Source organism: Rhynchophorus ferrugineus, unplaced genomic scaffold (genome assembly GCF_030347505.1).
Source record: "Rhynchophorus ferrugineus isolate W39M unplaced genomic scaffold, kcgeb_rfMv2 rfM4, whole genome shotgun sequence".
NCBI classification, from domain to species: domain Eukaryota; kingdom Metazoa; phylum Arthropoda; class Insecta; order Coleoptera; family Curculionidae; genus Rhynchophorus; species Rhynchophorus ferrugineus.
This window is the reverse complement of record NW_027472583.1, coordinates 41,375,659-41,389,264: the sequence shown is the minus strand read 5'-3', so window position 1 is coordinate 41,389,264 and position 13,606 is coordinate 41,375,659. Positions and strand designations below refer to the sequence as shown.

The 13,606-nt window shown below is 32.4% G+C and overlaps 1 protein-coding gene and 1 long non-coding RNA gene across 4 annotated transcripts; one reads left to right on the top strand and one right to left on the bottom strand.

Annotated features, from left to right (window-relative positions):
• Positions 1-738: 738 nt before the first annotated feature.
• LOC143195776 (uncharacterized) lies at positions 739-10,214 on the bottom strand. 3 transcript variants are annotated; one of them, XM_076403221.1, is made up of 8 exons: positions 9,764-10,214; positions 9,457-9,701; positions 9,238-9,398; positions 8,974-9,177; positions 8,686-8,871; positions 6,380-6,935; positions 5,816-5,961; positions 739-875 (listed from the first exon to the last, which is right to left on the bottom strand). In XM_076403221.1, the coding sequence occupies exons 1-7, from the start codon at positions 9,793-9,795 to the stop codon at positions 5,828-5,830; spliced, it is 1,518 nt and encodes a 505-aa protein (XP_076259336.1). In that variant the 5' UTR covers positions 9,796-10,214; the 3' UTR covers positions 739-875; positions 5,816-5,827. The 3 variants fall into 3 exon arrangements, with proteins under 3 accessions (XP_076259336.1, XP_076259337.1, XP_076259335.1); XM_076403222.1 differs by lacking the exon at positions 739-875 and having other exon boundaries at positions 3,203-5,961; positions 6,380-6,697; positions 6,764-6,935; XM_076403220.1 differs by lacking the exon at positions 739-875 and having other exon boundaries at positions 3,611-5,961.
• Positions 2,926-9,752, top strand: LOC143195783 (uncharacterized). Its single transcript, XR_013005594.1, has 2 exons — positions 2,926-6,004; positions 6,048-9,752. It is a non-coding gene; the product is annotated as an uncharacterized LOC143195783 (long non-coding RNA).
• Positions 10,215-13,606: the final 3,392 nt, after the last annotated feature.

Sequence of the window (13,606 nt, the reverse complement as noted above, 5' to 3'; positions counted from 1 at the left end):
AGTTATTAACAAATATGGAAATTATATTCACATGTTTTCTAAATAAAGAGTTTTTAAAATTACATCTTAAGAATTTAGGAAAATAAAAAGTACTCGATTAAATTTGGCTGTGTACTCATGTTTTTGCCTATATATAAAAGAATAAATCCCTTTAGCTTTGTTCTTTTAGTTTATGTTTTTTATGCAAATGCATGTTTTATGTTTTTATTCTATGCAAAATTTGCTGTTATTGTTGAACTTGTTTGTTTAGATATCTAAAGAGTCAGAAATATTAATATTATTTTTCATTTATACTTTAAAAACTTACCAAAAACATTGGGCAACCAGGTTGTTATTAAAATTTCATGTTCTTTATGTTTAATATACATCTGAAGTAGATTTTTGACCCAGTTGAAATTTTAACTTGACCTGGTTGTTATCTCTCTTAAAGATAACAGTGTTAAACTAGAGGTAAGATGTTAATAAAAAAAAACAAAACGCATGGTACAGTTACATGATTTTTGAAAAGGGCATATTCTTTATAGGTAGTCCTCCCACTACCCCCTACCAAAATTATAAAAAAAGATGAGAAGGCCAATTCCCAATAACTATTTAAAAACTAAAATCCAAAATTGCACAATGGTTACCAAATATATATATCTTGGAATCCGATCCAATTGTTGGGTGTGTCTCAGAGTCGTCCTTCCTCCCTGGCCACAGATTCCAAGTCCAAGATGGTTAAACGGCGCCGTTCATTCAGTTTAATCAGTTCAATTATCGTAGCTTCAATTTGTTTCCGCTAAAATTGCAGACACTTGAAGAAATTGCAGGGAGCCCTGGTTAGTTACTGAATCAGCGGATTATTAGGTTTACTGTTAGGTGTAGAAAATAATTATCTAAAACCAATAAGTTCTTGTTGGTATTTAATATCAGCATAAGGATTTATATGTTATCAGGTAAGTTTGGAAAATAAATTTAGTGTGAATGTATAAAGTTAATTTCAACTTGGAAAAAATCTGAGCTGTTCTTTCAATAAACATAAAAGATACATTTTTGTCTATTTCAATTATAGTTCTTTTTAGTATAAAATGCCTTAAATAATTAGAAGGAAATAAACGAATTTATTAATTCAATTGAATAGTTAACAGTGGGTTCTTATAAGGAAATATCAATGTATTTTAAACACTTACATTGTCAAACCTTTTGTCTTTTCAAATTAACTTATTTGGCAAATTACTTATGGCCAAATGGAAAAAAAAATTGAAAATATTGAAGAACGAAAAAAATGTATGTATCATCCCAATTTTACTTGGAATATGCCTATTTGGTTTTATATTCAGAATATTCAAATACTTTGAATATATAAAATAGAGAGGAGAAAAAACAACACAAAGATATTTGGTTGGTACAAGTCGAAAATATCTTGATTGTTCTACACAGTTTAGTCAACATCGCCCGCCTGAACAGACAAATGATCTCCAATATTCGAAGTTTAGGCCTCTTTTTTTTTTTCGTTGCTCGTTTGTCCACTAGTCTACTCTGCTACAACTACTGTGAAATAGCAGTTTTTTTCACGACTTTGTTGATTTTTTGTACAAGCTATATCCCTAAAATTATAGGAAGTAAGACGAAGGATTTCTTCGACTTTCTTGCCTTGCTCTGCAGTGTTTGTTTCGGGTTTAAGGCAAATACTGACCACTAATACATTTGGAATCCAACCAATCCCAATCTAACTGCAAGTATCCATACTTTTTGAAAATGAGTACCCCATACAAGTTCCAACTGATGCACGAGGAAATTTTTTCAATAAGATTACACCTAAATCGGCCATGAAATTATTGTAAACTTAATCATAATTTGAACGCAAATTTGGAATCAATTTTACTACTACAAACATGTTTAAAAAGTTCATTTAGAAATAGGTATTATCTATCAGGCAGTAAAGGTTTTAACCTCACAATAAGCTATTTTTCGACAACTTCCTAACTGTTAAAAGGTCTTTTGCCTGATAGTGAGTAAATCCAACATAAACACCCAAGTCTGATGAGTACAGCGAACTCCTCATTTAAGTTTTTTCATAAAAATATGTTTTGTTCTGTTTGAGTTTCTAACACCGGTTCGATTTTCATGAATCTGGTCTAATTTGATCGATGATCAGGGTGCTAAATTTAAGGGCACCCGTCGATTGCGGCTTATGCCAATAGATTTGCGATTTCAGAAAACCCACATGGAAAAAGTCTAGCGTATAGTCTTGCTGGTAATCAAATCGTTCAAAAGTAAACTACTTAAGTTAAAGTTAAGAATACACTTATAACACACACTAAAGTAAAAGTTTATGTGATTTGGTTCGCTTCAATTTTCTGATTTCGTGCTTGTTGTCTAGTAGCCGTATTGGTTCCACGTTGCTGTGATTTAGCATCTTTACTTCTTGATTTAAAGGCGAACATCGTGTGTTACATAGCGATAAGCATTGGAAACTAATTGTAGAACTTTGTTTTGGGTGCGTTGGATTAGTAGTTTGTTTGATTACAAGTTGAGAGCATCTTCCAACTAACCAGTACAGTTGATTGATTTTGTCTGTCTCTGCTTTTTGTCTAATATGATGTTTCCAATTTAATCTACCATCAAGATGTATTCCGAGGTATTTAGCTGATTCTGCTTGAGGAATTTTCATTTCGCCGCAGCGCATAATTAACATTGACAGATTTGGAGCTATTAGGCTGTATTTTCTATCTATATAGTACGTTGTATTTTCTAGTCCATTTGTAGATCTTGTTGACCGCTACTTATACTTTTTCTACAATCGTAGATAGACATACATCTATTGCTATGATAACTGTGTATATCCATATATGGCAATTTTGTTTATTCAGAAATATTTTTTTCATCCCTAAAGATATTTTTCACACTGGACCAGTCATCTGCGAACTGATCCGTATTTTCTTCTTATCCGTACTTTTTTAAAGCAATTACAATTTAAGGTACCGCCGCATCTAATAGCATAAAGTTTTATAACACTCAAATAAAAATACTACAACTTAATATTTAATCTGTTTTTATTAACTTTGCGCGATTCCATTTCAATTTACAAAAAAGTACATTTATATTTAATTCTAGATATTTTAGTCACCACAAGATTTAGTTACTTCTTTTAGCCCCGAAGATATTTTTGTACTCGAAAAGAATCGAGCCGCCTTCAACGAGAAATCACAAAAAAACCATATATAATAAAAATGTATATTTAATTCTCGAAGACAAAAATTGTATAAAAATGCTAAAAATTAAGAAAAAAATCATCACTATTCTTATTTTAGGAACATAATTGGCTTGCTTTTATTATTTTTAAATTTTCCTTTACAATAAAATAAAACGTGCAAGAGGTCCGAACCAACAACCTCTTTGAATTCGAACATTTTCACATATTTCCCCATTTGAATGAAATGTAATTTTCCTAGTAATATTTTCTATTATATTATATAAACAAAGTGGTACATAATGAATGTTAGTTGGATGTGGAATATATATAAGTTTATCGAAACGTAGCATGCTTGATATAAACTTGATTGTTATATACTGGTCCAGATCCTGGACATTATTATTTTCTACTCGAAAAATCAAGCGCTATAAGAAATACAAAAATAAATACTTTATTGAAATTAAAATTGTTACATTTTACATGTGCAACCTTTCTGTATTTTTTATTTTACAATGAAAAAAGTGTTAGTACTTCTCCTATTTATTTTATAAAGTCGTTTGTGACGACAAAGAATTGTCTTGCTATGTAACACTATATACAATTTAAACCGCTTAGGTAACCTTCTGAATACGTTAGTATACATTATAACAAAAAGCGATTTTTTACGTTTCTAACAAGGGAATGTAAATTGTGGTTTTTGTGTACATTTACGAAAAAACAGCGCCAGAAATTCTTTGTCGTAAGACGCGACTATTATTAAGGAACGACCAGCAGCGAAAACGAACAACTGTTTTTGCTGTTTGCATTCCTCCTCTCAAGTCAAAACTCGATCTACCTCAGCCTTAAGAAAGCATAAACATCGAAAACGCTGCCGCCAATCTAACACGACAACACCAACACTAATAACAGATCTAAAAAATGTATGAAGCAATTTGTTGACAACTACTTACGTGTACTATACATTAATTTTTTTCCTGAGCAAGGTTTACATCTTGACAACAATGTTTTACTACATAGAACATGCCTACTAAAAAAACCTATCCACAGTTAAATTTGCTTTTCCACTACGGAAAATTGCAGATATTATTTTTTTTAGTAGACTGAAAAATAAATAGACTGAGACGAGAAAAAACAATGAAAAAATATGGTATGTTACAGGTTATAAGTGCAGTTGGTGTACCAAGTAATTTAACTTTATTTCACTTAAATTTTTAACTATCTATTTTTTAGTTATATATACAATGCGTTCCCTAAATTCTCTATATTATATACTAGTCAGTCTTTTACTATACATACAAAAATAAAAATAAGGTCATTATCAATTTAGAAACATTTCTGGGACCTAAGAAGAGATATGGGGATCATCAGATTGGAAACAATGTGTAACATTGAAAAACTTTGGTCCCAAACACCATGTTTTTATTGCTCGATTAACTTTATGGAACAAAAAAAATCTCTGAAGTTTCTTAAAACACAGCACTGTTGCTCTCTATCTTTCACTCATAGGGTTAGAATAGTAATTGTAATTGAGGATGGGCTGTTCACATGATGCGATTGGGTGTTTTTCCCCTTATAGCAGACTTAGGTATTTTAGCAGATTTGTACTATATGATGGTGGTTTAAATAAAAACGGGTACGATTCAGGCTGGTCACGGGTTTGTTAGAGTTACTGGACATGCGTTAGTTATTGGAAACATATTATTTGCAGAACGCAATGCATGTTCATTGGTTTTCTTACCAAATGACGTAAGATAAGCATAATTTCACAGGGAATCTGGGTAATCGCCTTCGTTCATTTCAGGATTACTAAAATAGTTATGGCATTACTTTGATCAATCTTTTGAACTTTATTATATCACTATTAGTAAAATGTATAAATGCAAATTAAAAACTGGAGCCTAATAGTCTTGATTAAAAGTTATAAAAGACGCTCTACAGAAAATGTAAAGCTACGATGATAAAAAATCTTTCTGTTTTGGATTGGATCACAAGGGGAATTTGAACAAGATTTAGTGAAATGTTCCGATCCTCAATTGCACGTCGGATTATAGGAGCTATATAACAATAAAAACATAAAAAGTCGATGATCCAAAGACGATCGTGATAATTTTCTTTAACAACTATTAGATACTAATAGTATCTCATTACATGTATAGGATAAATTTTTGGTTGTTTTAACCAAACAACTATAATTCACCTACCACAACAATCACACGACACAATGACAATATTGTTAAAGATTTAAAAGGTTTCGTTTTTGATTCACAATATATGACAAACACCCGTGTCACACAGTCCAATATGGAAAATACACCAACTGCCAGTTTCTTAAAATCAATTGTACTCTTCCGCAATTAACCCAAAAAGTTGTACCGGTATCCAAACAGGTATTCTCCCAGAAGAAAGGGTATGATATTTTAAAATAAAAAAAGATATGTTAAAATATAATAACTTTAGCTGTTCCTTCATGGATTATATACAAAGTGAGACTATAAATAAAGCGATTAAAAAAATATGAAAAGTTTTATACAATTATTTATATACAATGAAGTCCCTATGTGAAAAAATACTTGTCTGTATACTGGAGACTATTGAAATTTATTAATTTAATATAACCGATGTTTAACAACGAAGTCCTACCTGTATGCCATTCTAGGAATTCGAGTGTGGCTCAACAGGTAGCAGAAACGATCCACTTTGCGCCACTATGTTATCTCCACATACCGAGTAACCATTATGAAATATTTCAGGTATTTGAACTAATGAATCGGCTAGAGTTTGCTCATCTGGAACAGAATATCATTATTTTCAATCTCATTTACGTATGAAGTTGTACTTTATAGTTAGTACATTGAGTTAAAAATATTTATAGAAACATTTGTTATTTAAATGTAGCTCTTGTTATTTAATATAATTATGCCTAAGACGATGCATTTTCATTATTTTGGAAAGTTATTAAAAAATGTTTCAAGGAGAATAAAAAGGAAGTGTTGCGACCGTTAACTATATATTTCATTTGATTACATCAAATGCGGAAAGTTTACATTTGATACTGTGTAAGGGTTTAATATGAAATTAAATGACTCAGTTCAATGTAATGAAAAATACGTGTTGATTATAGTATCAGTATAATTTGTCTTGATTTTTAAAAATACTTAGTAAAATGAAATAGTAAGAAAGAAAAGACAGATGTTATTAATTTACCTAAAAGGGAATCGAGAAGCCCATGGGACTGACTGAGCTTCTCCAGGGATTTGACGTCGTTGTCGACTGCCGCAAGTGCCTTTTCAAGCTCTTCGGCTTCTTCCCTGGACGGCTCGTAGTCGCCGTTCCGATTTACAGCAAAAAAATCGCTAAACTCGTCCACTTGAATTGTACTCAGCATGTTGCTGATGTCGGATTCCTCCAGCAATCTTTCCGGGTTGACCAATGCTTGTTCTAAGCCATTAACGTTCAGTTCCAGGTCTTGATCAATCTGGAGGTCTTCTTCAATTTCGGGGGAGTCGGCATTTTCGGTTATTTCTGACCGAGAAGAAATATTGAGTTTAGTGCGGCCTGGTAGAATATAATTTTCTTCTAAAGACCAACCTCTGGACGGCACTGTTGTAATTTCTCGAATTATTGCACTTGTGTCTTCACTAGCCTTGGGGAGGGGTTTTTTCTTCTTTTTGTTCCTTTTCTGAGGCCTAATCATTGCTGACGATTTGACTTTTTTTCGAATTTTCTTTGGTTTGGTTTCCTGGTGTAGTCCATAGTTATCCTAATAAAATACAATTATCAAAAACAAATATAATAGTTTATCAATATTCATGACTGCTGGTGCCTGTTGGCAATGTATAGATCATATTAATTTTTATTTTAAATATAAAAGAATCAATCAGCTTTCAGTCGAATAAAAAATTGGGCATTTCTTGCCAAAGAACGGAACATTATATTTTACTCACACCATGCCAGAAGAATGCCTTATTTTTTGAGGCTACCTATCAATTGAACATTTAAGCATTTTCACGAATTTTTGCAAAAATATCGAACGTTGTCAAATTGCAAAATTATAAACTTCTGTTTCCACTCATCGATTTACTTTCAATGGTGATTTGATTCGAATTTAACCTCCAACCGCGACTCTTTATTAAACTTTTGACCTTCAGTTATATTCTTTGTTTCCCGTAAGCCACATTCTCCATAAGCCAGTAATACCATATGTTACTACAAATAATCGAAGTAAATCAGATAATTTTAAGCATAGGATGAGACTTATTTTTTAATTATAAATAAAAAAAATATAATAGACTGAGTATCTGCCAATTTTCTGTAAAATATAAGTAAATGGCTTAAATTAGATTAATTAATTAATTACTATATTAATTGTTACACCATATTATATAAGGAGTTTCCACCTGCTCTAAATAATGAGCCACTAAGGAATCTTATGTGATCAGTGATCATTATGTTAATTGTTACATTGTGATTAGATATACCATCAAATTTAATGATGTGTGTCCAAAAAATAATGGGAATTATCATATTTAAAAAGAACTTTTTATAAATGTGTCACTAAATTAATGATATCCCCTTCCTTAATTCTCACTAGATATTACGCGCTTCTTTCAATTCCCAAAATACTTTTGGAAAGCATAAGTCACGCGGGGCTATGTCTTGTGAATACAAAGATGAAAAACAACCAAATCGTATCCTAAAAGTGATGACTTTTTAATAAAATCCCTTTGCACAAATAGTGTTGAATCTGTGTATAGTGTGGTACAGAGTGGACTATGCCGCTAAATCGAAAAACAACTAATCATTATTTCGATTTTGACGATCCGGAACACCTCGATTGTACCTTAGATTCGGAGTATTCAAACATTTATTCAGCAATGAGTCAATTGATATGTCAACATAATAAGCAACTACTCTAATTGTAATTCGGCGATCAGTCATAATCAATTCCTTTAAGTTATAAATTATATTTTTGATTTACTTCAGGATCATTAAATGCAATTGACGATTATTTGACATGTTTAAGGCTTTAATGCAATTTATAAGAATATTTATGCAAATACTCTGATACATTATTTATAAAAAAAAACGGAAAATCTACAACAGTACAAAAATATGTGCTTTTCTTTTAAAGTTGACAAAAATGAGTAACAAATATGGCGCTGAATGTTTATAGATACTTTCTAACAATACAACAAAAAATAATGCAAATCAGACCAACACTGCGAATTCTCAAAATTCTGTTTACTTTTGAACATACCTCGTATAAGATATAAAAAGTCATTTATGTTATTGGAACACAGGTATATATTGCTTACACACATTCAAATTATAGTGTTTTGATTTACTGTTTTATCCACATTTACACTGATAATCCCATATGATAGATGTGTAGAAAGTTTTAACTAATATCTTGAAAACCAACTGTGTTTTTAACACATCTAACGGTTTGGCTTATAACAATGTCCATTCGGTATATGATCTATCCAGTTATTTATTACATGGATACTTACCCTTTTACGAGCATGTTCAGTACATAAGGGCAAGTCATGGGAAACATCAAACACTGGTATTGAACACTGCCTGCTATCAGCAAACTTGGCGGTGCAATATTCAAATAACACCTGTCTGCTGTCTTGCATTATGTGATTCAAACAATGTTTGGAACAAGCTAGGGCGATTTTTGCACAATTCTCTATCTGTATAAATGTATTTATTAGATTTTTTAAAATTAACCTAACTGTTCTATAAATAAGAACTTTTTTCAAATTATGGTTGAATCAACATATATTTCTCTTTACCTCGCATAACTTTGGTGCAATGAAAGCACCTGCTGATGAACGACTTCGCCTCCAAAGGTTTCTATTGGTTGTTTCATGTGTCCACTCAGGCATTTTGTTCTTTTTTCCTATGTTACTTCTTTGTATTTGTTGTAGTTGCCGTAAAAATTCATGTCGAGTGATTTCAATTCGCTCCTCACGAGATCTGTCTTCCATTTTCAATTTCTAACAGTTTCACAATTAGAAACAATTTTGAATATGAAAACAACTCTACGTTGCATTTACCTCTAATCTAATACTAAACCAATGTTGCTGGTAGTAATTGTATTCGTCAGTTTCATGTTCTATCCGCTGTAATGCTTCATGGTGTGTTCTTCTTACATTTTCTTTCTTATTTTTATCCTCTACCACCGATGGTAATTTGTGCACCTCAGCTTTACTTACATCTACAAGAAATTAATATTAATATTGCTATAATAAGCATATATATATAATTTTTCCAACCTATAATACTGTGAACTAATGTTTTATCATCATAATTTTGTTCTGCATGATTTGTCATCTGATACTCAACACGATTACCATTGAAAGCAACTGTCTTGTTATGAATTGGATTGTTTCCATGTTTATCTATTTTTTTACTTTCTATCCTTTTAAATGCATTATAGCTACTATTATTGTAATGCTTTGTATTAACTATATTATTTGTTACTGATATATCATGAGGTGATGCATACAAACCATTATACCTATAAAAAAGTTTGTTTAAAAAAATGTATAAAATAAAGGTTTGCATCTGTTGTTGTCTTACCTTTGATTTCCTTTAATCCCTGAAGTGAACATCTTAAGGTTTCCTTAGTATGAAAGGCTTTTTAGAAACATTTTGTTCTGCCAAGATAAACACAAACAACAAACAACTCTGAAACCACTTTTGTGGCGCAAATGTAGTACGAACTGAATACAGATCGGACAATATACGCGAGCGATCGGGAACCACCAGCACAAAGTTTAATTTAATTTAACATAATAAGATAATCAGCTTATTTTAATAACAGTTTTAAGTGACAGGTCATGTAAGGTTATGACCGATCTATGTAACCGCTTAAATTTATGGGAAATAAACACTCAAAGACATTCGTCTACTAAAACGAAAATTGCTAGGTATCAAATTTCTTAAAAAAATAATTTCATGGTATTATTTGCAAAATTTTCTTGAAAGTTTTTAATGTTTTGTTTGACACTTTGACAAGTGACAGTAAAGTAAACTGAATACCAACTAGAAACATAATACACTAGATGATACAAAATATTTTTTAATAATGTTGTCTGTAGAGATCTAGCAGTAAATATAATATAGACATTATATAATTTAAATGATTTCATCAATAACATATTTACTATTAAATTTTTAAGTTATCGATGCCTATTTGCAATTTATTTATTTGCCAATAGAGGGCGCCCGCGGTTTCTATTTGTGGCGACTTAGATAACCAGCTATACTCTGTAGCGCGCAAAGCCCAAAAATAAAACCGGCAACATTAAAGGGTATTTCTTCTTCTTTGTTTTATACCGGTCGATTGTCAAGTAGTGTAATCGGCATTAGGGGTATTGGCCACGGAAAAAATAACGCTATTGTACAAAAAATACATGGATATGTTTGAGAAAAAATAAAAATAGTGAAATATTAGCCCAAAAATATATATATTTTTTCTAAATCTCCTAAACAGTAACGATAGTTTTTAAATAAATAAACCTTTAAAACACCAACAGCAAATAAATACCAATATTATATATTAGATATTTAAAAAAATATCGATATATCGGAGAAAAAAAATTGATATTTTTTTGCAATATTTAAATATTTATTTTTTGCATCAAACCATTAAAACTAAGTATCAAAATAAACTAAACCTTTAAAAATAAATACCAATTTAAAAAGTTTTTAAACATAATTTTTTTAATAATGTTTAAGAAATATATCTAATTTTTTCGAGGAAATATTGACACATATCGGCTAACAAAAGTATCGATATATCGGTCAAAAAATTATCGATATATTTAAAAAAAAAAATTTGCCATCACTAATGTATATGCATATTCAAGAAGAAGTTGTGAATTCTGAGTTTTTAGATGCAAGGAAGTTGAACCAATTTTGTTAATTCGTTTCGAATAAATAGTTTGTCGAAATTCGACCGTAATGTATTAAATTAATCATATTTCTCTCAGAATAGACTAATTTAAAAATGACACGTCCCTAAAACTTGTTTCCACAGTATTTTCAATATAAGATCAAAAATTTACTTGATATATAACATTAAATAATATAATAAATGTCTGTATATTAAAACATATTAAAATATATGCAAACTTTCTCAAGAACTAACACTAACATTTTTTAAATTGCATTTAATTAAATCTAAATTTCAATAATCAAGAAAGTATTAATAAGTTATTTAACTACTATTAATAATTACGCCTAACTACTATTAATAAACTACGCCCTGGAGCATTATAACAAAGTATTATAAGTAACATTATTTTCAGATTCTCCCCCAGGGGGTTGCGATCGTGGAGAATTAATCAAGATTGATACTCTGCGATCCCAACACGGATGTGACGCCCCGGGGCCCCAGTCTGCCTCAGGGGGTTGTGGTCGCTTGGTGTAGACATTGGTCTATGGTCCACAGTCGTAGTACGGGTGTAACGATCCCGGGGTCTCAGTTTTGTGTAGTCCTGTAATGTGCCCTGCGTGTTTTTTGTTTTTTCACCTTTTTCAGTATGGAGGCACACCATAGAGAAAATCTAGTTACGGTGCAGGGACTCGGAACCTCAGTACCGGTTGAGGGCGCGGGTAGTCGCGCAGGCTCCGCTCGACCGTTATCCGGCATTTGCGCAGCGATTCCGGTAGGTGACCAGGACGGAGTGCAGGTAACAGCTACTGGCACAGGTTTTAAAAGACCCAGGACAGAGAAAATAGAAATCACAAAATATAACTCGATGGATTTGCAATACACAAATGCTTCGTAGCAGCTGTGGGAGAGCTTGAGTCGGTAGGAAAATTGAAGAATGGTACATTATTGGTTGTAACTGCAAATTTCAGATAATCTGATAGGGTTATTAAGATGAAAAGATTGCATGATATAGACATAAATGACATACCTCACCCCTCGCTAAATTTTTACAAGGGAGTGATATATAGCAACACTTGTCAGTCTGATCTGAGGAATATTAGATTCCTAAGAGCAGACTGCTCTGAGGAATCAGAGAATTGGGCTCTCAGGGAATTGTAATATAAGACGTGTCACCACTAGGAAGGATGGAATTATAAGGCTTACCAATAGCTTAATGCTGACTTTTCGTACAAGCTCTCTCCCTGAGAGAATTAGAGCCGGTTATCTTAGTCTAAGGGTTAGGAAATACGTGCCTAACCCCATGCGATGTTATCAGTGTCAAAGATTTGGACATATTTCTATGAATTGCACTTTTGATCCAACCTGCCCATCATGCGGAAAAAGATTTGAAAAGTTCATGATCCAGAAATTAAAAATAACTGAAAAAATCTCATCTCTCTCGGCTCAAAAAGCCCGAAAACTACTTGGAAATACAGAGTTGAACTGTGCGAATGCAGTTAAAACGAAGAAAAGTTATATATCTATCGCCACGTAAGGTGAAGAAATATCGGTTAATAAATCCACATCGCACAATGTTAAATTAAACCATTCCGCACATAAACTTCCACAAACAAAGGGAGATACCCTTAGAAAGAAATTCCTTCCCCAAAACACAAAAATCAACTACCTCCCTTACCCATCATCTAAACTCCTCTCAAACGCTCACCACTTCCCAGTCTTCCCAATCTTCTCGTACGTCATCCTTAGATAAAAAGGATGGCCCGCTCTCCGGTAATGGTAAACCGCGCCCTGATTCTAAGGGTACCAAAGATTCAACTCCGAGCACTTCTCAGCATTCTCGCCCCCCTTCACCACTCAGTAAGAAAAGTAATAGTGGTTGTTCTAGTAACCATAAGGGTGGCTCAAAATATCTAGCTGGGGGATGATATGGACTTAGACATTTTTTGATTAAAGTCATGACGTATAAAATAATACAATGGAACCTGAACGGTTTTAAACCCAAATCAAATGATCTAAAGGTGATAGCCGGTCTTCATAAACCATCACTCCTAGCTCTCCAAGAAACTAGTCTTAGAAAAAGGACTTCCTTCACTTTATAGGTTTTCATGCAATTAGAAAAGAAAGAGCCAATACAAACAGATCATCAGGGGGAGTAGCTATCCTGGTTAAACAGGATTTAGTATACGAAGAAGTTAATTTAATTACGAACCTCGAAGCAGTAGCCATCAAAATATATCTTACGGACAGACGCGTTACAATTTGTAACTTATATTTGGCCTCTTCTGCAGTGGTGACTGGAACTGGAGAGTTGTTGACTCAGCTGCGTCAACCGGTTTTGATTGTGGGAGATTTTAACACTCATGCTTTAACACTCAACTCATATTAATGGAACTAATAAACAATTTTCGACTCCACATATTGAATGACGGATCGCCGACCTTCATCTCTTCGGCGACTGGAAGCCTCTCTTGCATTGACTTAGAGCTTTGTTCAGCAATCTTAATGGGCGGGACAATTTGGAT

Coding starts and splice junctions, on each gene's coding strand:
- LOC143195776 (XM_076403221.1), bottom strand. CDS start 9,795: ATGTTCACTTCAGGGATTAAAGGAAATCAAAG. Junction 6,936..8,685: donor CTGAACATGCTCGTAAAAGG/GTAAGTATCCAT, acceptor GTATTTTATTAG/GATAACTATGGACTACACCA. Junction 5,962..6,379: donor GCTTCTCGATTCCCTTTTAG/GTAAATTAATAA, acceptor ATTCTGTTCCAG/ATGAGCAAACTCTAGCCGAT.